The sequence below is a fragment of the Macadamia integrifolia genome, unplaced genomic scaffold, assembly GCF_013358625.1.
Source record: "Macadamia integrifolia cultivar HAES 741 unplaced genomic scaffold, SCU_Mint_v3 scaffold741, whole genome shotgun sequence".
Taxonomy (NCBI): Eukaryota; Viridiplantae; Streptophyta; class Magnoliopsida; order Proteales; family Proteaceae; genus Macadamia; species Macadamia integrifolia.
In genome coordinates, this window is record NW_024870529.1 from 123,333 (window position 1) to 134,149 (window position 10,817).

The 10,817-nt window shown below is 36.3% G+C and overlaps 1 protein-coding gene across 1 annotated transcript; it reads left to right on the top strand.

Moving 5' to 3' along the window:
* The first annotated feature begins 2,612 nt into the window (after positions 1-2,612).
* Positions 2,613-5,312, top strand: LOC122069855 (60S ribosomal protein L32-1-like). The gene is made up of 4 exons (XM_042633940.1): positions 2,613-2,757; positions 2,954-3,054; positions 4,632-4,813; positions 4,940-5,312. The coding sequence occupies exons 2-4, from the start codon at positions 2,965-2,967 to the stop codon at positions 5,067-5,069; spliced, it is 402 nt and encodes a 133-aa protein (XP_042489874.1). The 5' UTR covers positions 2,613-2,757; positions 2,954-2,964; the 3' UTR covers positions 5,070-5,312.
* The last annotated feature ends 5,505 nt before the right edge of the window (positions 5,313-10,817 follow it).

The following is a 10,817-nucleotide window of genomic DNA, read 5'->3' on the forward strand; positions in this document are numbered from 1 at the left end:
AAGGCTAGGAATGTTGTTGGGGTGCCTCAACTGTGTCATGTTTTCTCAATGCCTTTTAGAAATGACCTCCATGCCTCTTGCATCTCAATCTACCTATTGATTGAGCTGCTAGCTCCAAGAAAACTAACAACATATCCAATCCTCTTGCTAATTCAAAATCCTTAGATTATAGTTGTTCAGTCTAGAACTCTCCCTGCTATGGCACCTCCAATAGGCCTATCTTACACCCTCTGCAATACCACAAAGACTTTGGTCGGGGAAACAACAATGTTGATGGTTTCTCTATCATTCACACATGCATTAGAAATAATATATGACTCAGAAACTCACTTTGTCTGTTGCTTAGGAATTAAAAAACCCCTTCAAATCTAAGCTCAAGAAGTGACACACTTGCATAATTACAGAATATAGTTGGAAAGTGGCAAAATTGAGAACTTGAATTGATTTTTTTTTGGGGGGGGGGGGTGGGGGGAGGGGTTTAAAAGTTGAATTGAGAGTTGTGTGAAGTTAATTGGAAGGAAGAAAATGAAAAGTTCATATTCTTGAATGGATGAAATATATTTTCAAAGTTTTACTATTTTTAAATCCGGTGAGGGTTTTGAGCAAGTGGCACAGAGAAAGCACCAATGAGGTGAGATAAAATGATTTCATATATAGGACTGGTAAAAAAAATTTAATTGAGTCGTGTAAACTGAAAATTGATAAATCGTTTACTATTCAGTTTGATTTTGATTTATTAAATGATTTGATTCGATTTTGAACCGATAGCTATTGAACAATCACACAAATTAATTGATTGAAAAACCAATTAGTCTTATATTTCTATACACACACACACACACACACATATATATATATATATATGCTTTTAGTATTTTGTGGTGGATTCATGGTTTAAAGTATCGGTCCATATTGTACCGTATCAGTCGATACGTATCCATATCGGCCCTTACCAATACGATACTGACCGATACGATACATGAAATTTTTAAAACCCTTTGTATCGATACGTATCTTACGATACTCACCGATACGTATCGATACTCTATGAAAAATTCAAAATTGAAGTGAAATGTACGTTTTGGTATATATCGGTACGTATCGGTACGTATCAGTGTGTATCGATATGTATTGATCGATACACACCGATACGGTCATAAAATGGCCAAAATGGGTAATTTTGTAGAAAAACATAATTTTTTGAGGTGTTTTTGTTCCAAAGTTGCTGTCAACCATTTTTCTCTCTAACTAAAGGGAAAATCAAGGCTGGGAACAAGGATTTTACATTTATGGGACAACTACAAACCTTGGATTCTTAGTGTGATACTCTCAATTTACTGTTTATACATAATACATGTTATATATAACTTTTTTTAACTATTTTTTTATGCAAAAGTGTATAAAAAAGTGTTTTATATCCATTTATGTGCGTATCTTTAGCGTATCTTAGCGTATCTCCGATACGATACGATACCCTCTGATACGTATCTTAATTTTGGCCGACCGATACCGATACTTTAATCTTTGGGTGGATTTACATCATGTAAATTAGTTAGTGGAAAAGGTTGAGTATTCTGTCGGTAGATTGTAAGCTAGCACTCACTATGTCTATCTCTTTCTTTCCCCTTTTGAATGATCCCTCACTATGTCTATCTCTTTCTTTCCCCTTTTGAATGATCCCTACCCCTCCTGTATGATATCTCATCTAGCACTCTCATGGGTGTTGTCCACTAGCTTACGGATATTGATGACATACCTTTTTTTTTTTAACTACAATTTCAGCATAGATGGTGTGGTTTAAACAATAAAATAGGTTTATTTTCAGTTAAACCCAAAATTATTAACACAAATCGACAACAAATCCAAAACTGATATAAAACTGTTTAAATGGAACCGTGTAATTGGAAAATTTATTAGTTAAACTGTATTTGAAATTCTGAACTGTAGATGGATTTTTGTTTCTATCTTTCAAACTTCGAATCAGAATCAATCAAAGGAATCAGCCAAGAAATAAAAAAAAAAATAGTAATAATAATAATAATAATAGGTATGCCACCAGTTTTCTTAGAAGTAGCAGCTCAACCAATGGGTGGGGCATAAGGCACTTTTCAACAGGACGAGGAGAGAGTTAGACACAGATTTAGGTATACCTACAACATATCTAGCTTTTCCCAATAGTAATAAAACAATCTTGAGGCTAGATCCTCTCCAATGCATCCTATGCCTATTGAATGATTAACAGCACCACCTGAACATGTGATCCTTTCCAATCTACATCTTGGCATAGACCCCTAGAAATTCCCAGTCATTGGATGCACACTGGCCATTAGGCACCAACATGGTAGGATAAGATTTGAATCCGCTATGAGATGCACACTAGTGTGCTAGAGAGGATATGGTTCCTGGCAATATATCATTGGAACCACATCCTCTCAAGTGAACCAATGTGCCCACCGCGCATTTAAGGAACGGGGTGCAGGTTGGATACTGCCAGCCATCCGATGTACGCTGGGTGCACTGTATTGTCATATAACCCTAAACTTAAAGTGGACCCACATATCCTCGAGGGCGTGATCACCGTTCGTTTGGTCCTTAGAAGAGGAAGGGCAGTAGGGCACTCTTTGAAGCTATCTATATAAATGCAAAATGTCGTCCGTCCGGAAGAAGTTGAAACCCTAACCTGATATAGCTCAGGCTTCTTCAGGGTTTAGCATCGCAGGGGTGGGGATTAGGGGAAGGGCTTCAGCGAAAACAAAGGTAGGCCGCCTAAGCTAACATCGAAAGATCTCTGTCCCTCTCTTTCATCTCCCTTAGTTTACGTGTTTCGCGACGGTATCGTAGTTCTCGCGATCTTTCATATGAACTGCTTTGTTTTGAAGACTTGAATCAATGTTGTAGTAGATGGGTTTTTTATCAAAACATTTTTTCTGATTGGTATTTTGTGATTTTGCAGAACGAGTAGTCATGGCCGTCCCTCTGTTGACGAAGAAGATCGTGAAGAAACGCGTCAAGCAGTTTAAGAGGCCGCAGAGCGACCGCAAGATCTGTGTCAAGGTACTTAGGGTTTACTTCTCTTCTTTTATAAGATACGTTTCAATACAGTTTCTGGGTATGAATTAATGAAAATTATAAGCTGCGTAAAATGTTTTCTTTTGCTGAAGTTTCTGTAAGTGAGCAGTGTAATGTTAGATTATTTTTTTCTGCTACTATGTATTAGCTCGATAATGGCTTTTGATTGTAACTAAAGGTGGTTCTGTAAGTGGGTTTGATGTAATTTGCAAATGGGTTAAGAACAAGTATAACAACAACAACCAAGAGTTAGACAACATGGGAAGGGTTGTGCTCCTTAAATGTAGCCTCTGGAGTCACCATTTCCTTCTCGTCACGCTTATGGCGCTGATCTGAGAAAATTAGTTGCTTGATTTGTGTTTATTGTCTGTGATTCCGTGGTGTTATGGCATTGAGACCCAAGGTAGACCTCACTTCTGTCGTATAATTACAGATAAATGCTAAAACCTGTCCTGTTTAGTCTAATTAAATTTAAGCAGATCTTAGTTTACTTGCTTTATTTTGTTGGTTTTATTTAAGACTTTTGAGGCAATATCACAGCCAGCATTTTATTGTACTAAAGATTGATGTTGGATGCGTCTTACCTGCTTTTTGCCCACTTGACTCTTTCTGTTTTGTGCATGATTTATTGCTCAATCACTACCCAGATTTTTGGAAGTTGCAGTTGTCATGCTTTTGAACTAGCTTATGTATTGCAGTTTTAGATATCACTAATTTTCTCTGTTAATGATCCGGAAATGAATTAATGAGGTATAATTTTTGTTTGTCCAATCCCAATACTTGTTCCGGTATGCGCTTATTTGGTTGACACCTGTCAAATCCTATTGATGTATGACCCACTTCTTGTCTAGACACCTAGCCAGCTGCCACCACTGTTTCTCTTGTCTGAATTTCAATCACATAGCTCCTCAATTTTCTCCAAAAATTGATGAATAAATAGTGGCGAGGTGAAAAGGGTTCGCTTAGATTAGTAGGCTTGCGCATAGGGAATTTGCATTCATGTTTCTACATAGTTTATTGGGGGAGATTGTTGGAGTAGAGTATCCATGAGGAGGTGGGGGAGATTTTTGTTGCTGTTGGATTTTTTGTGGGATTCAGTTGGGAGTAAGCAAATGCTGAAGCTCCCCCACCCCAGGTCCTCTGAGACATGGACAGCTGAAGGTTACAATCATACAGACCTCAGTTGGGAGTCTCGGATTGTTGATAGGGGATCTGATATTAAAATTGGCATCTCAGAAAGCCATTGCTCTGTCTCACTCAGCTATTGGCTCGCTATGATGCCCACATTGCATCCTAACTTCATCAAATGATCATTACTTTTAAGGGATGAGGGTTGATACTGTTTGTTCTCACTAAACAAAGGAAGAGGAAGAAATCTTACGGTCTTACATTCAGCTTACTCATTAGTGGTGAGGGCTAGAAAGGATTCAGAGGATCTGAATCAAGGAAGAAAGGATTCATGCTTTCAATAGAATTCTTAATTCTGTATTAGTGGTTTCAATGGATTTCTTTAATTGAAATAGTTCTCTGAATTAACATTTTTTGGTTTCATTGAATGACAGCCTAGCTGGCGTAGGCCCAAGGGTATTGACTCTCGTGTCAGAAGAAAGTTCAAAGGATGTGTGTTGATGCCCAATATTGGTTATGGCTCAGACAAGAAGACTCGCCACTATCTTCCCAATAGATTCAAGAAATTTTTGGTGCACAATGTCAAGGAGCTTGAAATACTGATGATGCACAACAGGTAATGGGCTCAGTTAAATTTATCTGCTGTTTCATTGAAAAATTTCTTTTCCTTGTGGAAGGTACAGTTTTTTTCTCTAAACATTTGCTTTCATGCTGATTGATTTGTGTTATTTATGAAATGCAGGAATTACTGCGCTGAAATTGCACACAATGTGTCCACAAAGAAGCGAAAGGAAATTGTAGAACGTGCTGCTCAGCTTGATGTTGTTGTTACAAACAAACTTGCTAGGTTGCGCAGCCAGGAAGATGAATAAGCTGGAGGCAGTATTTTCCCTGCTATGCAAGTGATATATCTTAAACTAAATTATTAGGAAGCTGCTATTTGCTTAGTATACTTTCATGGATTTTGTCAAATTTTTCTGGAATTTTTGCTGTAGCTATTGCAAGCTAGTGTGATTTTAGTCCACTTGGCTGTGGGAGACTAATTTGGTGTTTACTTTGGTATTTGCTCAGTCTAGAATTCATCCATGAATAGCTGATTGTGAACTTTTACATTTTGTCCATTATGTTATGGTTAAATGTCTGGCACTGTTATTGGGTTCCAATGCTATTTGCCAGATCTACCGAAGAGATGGTTAAACCCAAAAAAAACAAAAAAAAAAACAAACAAACATAACATTGCAAGGTGTGAAAAATCAGTATAATGTATTGAATAGAAATATTCATTTAAAAGTATTTCATTCATGATTTTTCTGGACATGCAAAGAATTCTGAGAGGTGAAGAACACCTTTTTGGTCTCATTACAATGGAAACTTGGACGCATTGTGTTCCATTACCTGTCCATGAATGTGGAATGACTCAATTTGTGAGGTTTCTCTGCTATGGAAGGATGAATGTGGACATGAAGGTCCATTACATGAATATCGAATGACAATTGAAACTTGGACGCAGTGTGTTCCGTTACATGTCCATGAATGTGGAATTACTCAATTTGTGAGGTTTCTAATATGGAAGGATGAATGTGGAGTTGTGGACATGAAGGTCCATTCCATGAATGTGGAATGACTCACTCTGAGGGTTCTGCCATCAAGGGTGAATATGTAAGGGTATTAATTGGTTTGATTTTGGTGTATATGGTTTAGTTCGGTTTGGTTTTTATTTATTATTCAATACGGTTAGTAATCGATCGGTTTGTTAGTTTATTTGCATGTTTATTAAATTTTGTTTTTGTTGACAAAAGCTTCAATTTTGTATCAATTGGATAGATCCTTAAATCTTTTCTAAATTAAACCATTTTGTTTGTTAAAGCAACTAAATATTTAATCATTATATGGGTTAATCGGATTGGTTTTGATGGTTTAAACGGTTCGATTTTCATGGTGTCAATAGGTTTGAAACCAACGGTTAATCGGTTAAAATCGACCGAATCCATTTAACTAATGGGTCTTAAGCTTGAAACTGAAACCATCCATCGGTAATGTGTGGAAGAGGGTAAGTTTTTAATGTGGATAGGACTTATCAACACATTTTGCATATTTTATAGGATTTGGTAAACTATGGAGTTGAATTGGAACTTGAGAACGAGAGAAGTCTCGATCAAGCTCTCGATCAAGCCCGTAAGTTAGAATAAAGCAAGCCAGTCTTACAAGTATACTAGTCGCTTGGCGAAGCTCGTTCTATGACCATCTTGCTATTGTTTGGAGCTACCCTTGTAGATGATCTAAATCTTTGGCCTCTTCTTTTTTCCAACTGGCATTGGGAACATTGGGAAGGCATTATTGACTTTGCACAATAGGGTCCGAGTATTTATTATCTTAGATGGGTGTACTTTTTCATTCATCCGAAGAGGATGTAAGAGGTAATTTGGGGTTATTTGAAGAGAGGGATCGGCATGATGTGTCTTATAGTGAGCATTTGAGCACACTCCACGGGGCTCTCAGCCATTAGATGCTCACTACAACATTACAGCGACTGTAGAATATGTGGAGACAAAAAGAGCCTCTGCAAGAAACCCTAGTAAATAGTAACCAACTGGGTGGGGGTTACTAAGTTGAAATGCTGTTCACTGCATATTCATATAGTCCTCTATGATTTGAATACTAGGGATGAGTGATGCTAGAGTCGCTACTTATAAATACTGTAGTGAAGTTCATTTCATATTCCATGTGAAATTGAGATCATAGTCCTATTTTGATTCTGTTATTTTAGGGATGAGTGATGATGAGACCAAGTAAGGAGACCTTTCTTTCTCTTGGTGAACTACTTGCATAATAATATGGTGGGGGCTACCATCATCCACATTCCTTCCCTACAACCTCACAAATTTAGTTACATATTTAGTGGTGGCCCTCCCTTTCCAATGCTGCATCCACTTAGACATGACCAACTCTCGCAAGTTGCAATTACCCCTCCACCCTTTATCCATTGTCAACATCTTGCCACATATATCATTTTCCAATGAACATGCCCCCACCTAGGGATTGGTTAATGAATTGGTAAGGGTTTTGAAATCCCAATATTGGATGTCTAATATTGGTCAGGATCAGCAAAAACTATTTTTTTGAATAATTATTTTTGTGGTGGTGGGAGATTAATTGTTTATTCTAACAATAAGATATGGGTGAGGTTATAGGTCATAACCGTACTGGGGTGTCTAGTACTCTTCACTGTTTTCAGTAAAAGTTGAATGATTCTCATTTAATCCCGATATGACCTAATACATATAATTGTGAGGTTGATATGGACTTACAAGACTAGTTAAGTTGAAGACTTGGATATTTTTTTGGGCCTTTGGTGAATTCCGGATGGAAGTTCAGGCCCATGGGCTGGGACCCAATTTTGTTAGGTCCCCTTGTAATAAGAGAAGAGAATTATCAGAAAAGTACAAATCACACCGTCCAAAGGAATTGTGGAATTATGGATCCATCCACAATTGCTTACCTCTCTCTCTCTCTCTCTCTCTCTCTATGAATCTAAACGACAGCTAAGAAACATCAGTGGGCTCAGAAGTCAGAAGTCAACACGTTGTCCCGCAGATCTTGGAAATAATAAAAAAAATTAAATTACAGATTCTAATTCAACGATCTCGTGGCCACTTGCGAGCTGTGCATCCTCGTGGGGGGATTAGGTTTTGGCAACGCAACCGACGGTTGTGGTCCCCCACCAATTAAATAATAATAATAAATGGAATGGCTCACGTGGCCTATATTAATGGCCGTATGTAGACCAAGAAAAAGGTTATACTAGGATGAGGTATACCGTATATGGCTTAAAGAGGGGTATAAATGGTAGTGTAGAATTTAAGTGGGCCAACCGGGGGTGGAGAGAGGTGAAAGGTCAAATATTTGCTGCTTCAACATCTGAACCATCGATGGGCTGAACGGTCAAATTTGACGTACGGTCGCTTCGGCGGCTTAATCTCCGCTTGGCTCTTTCTAGGAACTAACATTCCATGTGGGGTATAGCGGTACACCCAAAAGGTCTTTGTTCAGAGCAGCAAGGATCTTCCCCTTCATTCTACCGTTGGATTAGAATTATCTTTTTCCACTAACAAGGGATCCGATGGCAACATCGTGAATGAAATTTAGCTGCATATGCATGTTAGCAGCCAAAGAAATAAAATCTTGAAAGATATTTTTTACAAAATACAAAAATTTAAGAGGAGGGTATTTGTGAACATAAGAGAGCCTTCAACCTAGGTAGCAACCAAATTTTTTTCTATATCCTTAGTAATAAAGATGTAATTGGGCTGTGCAGGGCAGGTCTGACTAGGCTTGTGTTTTCCATTGGATTGGAATACCTTCTTCCATAAACAAGGGATCAGATGGCAGCGTTGGAAAACCAATGAGCAACCCAAGGTTCCCAGGGCTCCATCTTGGCCCGATGCTATCGAGCTTAGTCCTACTTTGTGTTGTTCATGTTATTTTTAACACACACACACAAAAAAATCCTAAATATATACATGTTTTATCTATTAGATTAACAATGTATATTGAATATAAAGAGAAAAAGAAAATTGCTTGGTCAGGGACACAAGGATGTGTGAAATTATCATCCAATCCTCATGAAATAAAAATTTTCATTTCTGTTGATGCTTCTACACACACTCCCATTGGCCCCACGCTAGTGTAGGAGTCATGCGACCACAAATCAAGTTCTTACCCGCATATAAATTATTATACTTAATCCAGGATCTCGAGACTAAATATGAAACTGATAATGGCAACTATAGGGGTTACAGTCAGAAGATCTTTTTTTTGTAAACTTGTAATCAAAAGAGTTAATGCATTAAACGAAAAAGTTGAGTATATATTTTAAAATCTTTTGATTCATGCATTAATTTTGAAAGCCACGTGATTTACACAATTGGGGGACTCTCCAACTACCAAAAAAGTTGGAATTAAGAAAAAGGTGATGCATGATTTCTGTTTATTTGAAAAGAGTTCATTTCACTCTCTCTCTTTTTTCATTTTTTTTTAAAGTGAAATTCCCAAATTTTTTTATTTTTTAGAAAATTTTTGTTTGCTAAGTCAAAAACAATATACTAATTAATTAATCATGATAATAATTGAGTTTACTATATTTGAAAGTTGAAACTAACTAATATTGTATCATTTTTTTTTTCTTAAGACTCAAATAAAAAGGATGTCAATGCCTTTATAATGATTAAGAATTATTTATCCTACAAGTCTGCGATTATGTCATAAATTTAAGTAGTCTCACTATATTTTACATTACTTATATTTCATATATATGAATTTAACAGTGAAAATAAAGTAAGATTGGGTATGATATATGAGAACGCAATGGATAAGCAAAATCCGATAACAAAGTAGCTCCTTTTGAAAGAAAAACACCTTATAATTATGAAAGTAAAAGTCGTTACTCCTTTAAAAAGAAAGGGCTTATAAGGATATTCAGTCACCACTTAGATTAGACCTACAAATGAAATTTGACTTCAAATAACTTCAAATTTGATCATGAGATTGGAAACTCATCAAGTTCAAAAAATGTGTTAGGCATCCCAATCTACCCGGAAAATTTGTTCTTCCATTTATTTGACATTCTATTAGATAATGAATACTCTCATAAAATATATATATCTTGTTGTTGTTTCTAACCATGTTTAACTTTTGGTTAAACCAAAATATATTTACAAATGCGCTGAAATGCCCTAAAAATGCAAACCTTATTGCATGTAGTGGAATCACTACAATATATGAATGCATGAAAATTTGTTTAAATGCATAAACTTCCTAAGAATGTATGAATATGTGATCGTGAAAATAAATTGAACAGAAAGCATGATGAAATGACCAAAGTATCCCCATTACTCTATCATGCATATATTGCTTAATAAACATATTGCAAAAATAATATAACATGAGATGACAATGCACACCAAAGCATGAAAAATAACATAAGAACTATTTTTTAGAGTTTTGTGAAATAATGCCTAACAATGAAAATATATATGTGCATGAAATTATACTAACCAAGTGCTAAAATGAAGACAAATTTTTTGAAATTAATCCTATAATGATGCTAAATATTATAACACGTGATAAACCTAACATATTGAACATTTATTTGGTAAAGATTAGTTTAAAATTCCTTTTTAAGAGTGAAACCACATAACAAAAAGAAATACATAAAATAATAACTAAATTAAGCCATACTTATTGGATACACCATCGGTTTTGAAACCAACCATACCTATAACCCGATCTAATACTGTACACTAAAATTATGAATGTGAAAAAACTTCCCTTTGGTCCTTTGTTTGTTGCTACTTGTGGCACACTCGTTATGATCTCGTTTTTGTAAAGAAATGCTAGACTCCAAAAGAGGTGATTGTTGTAGTCTAAGATGCTTGCCCTGAATTTCATTGGCTAGAGTGTTTGCTACCCCTACCCCAAGGATGGGTATGAGTTCAATATGGTTTCCCCCAGTTCAAGATTATTTCAAGCTTAATTGTGATGCTTCGTTTCATTAAGGAAGAAAACATAGTGGATTGAGTTTTTATACTTTGTGATCATCTTGGTCATTCCCATACAACACT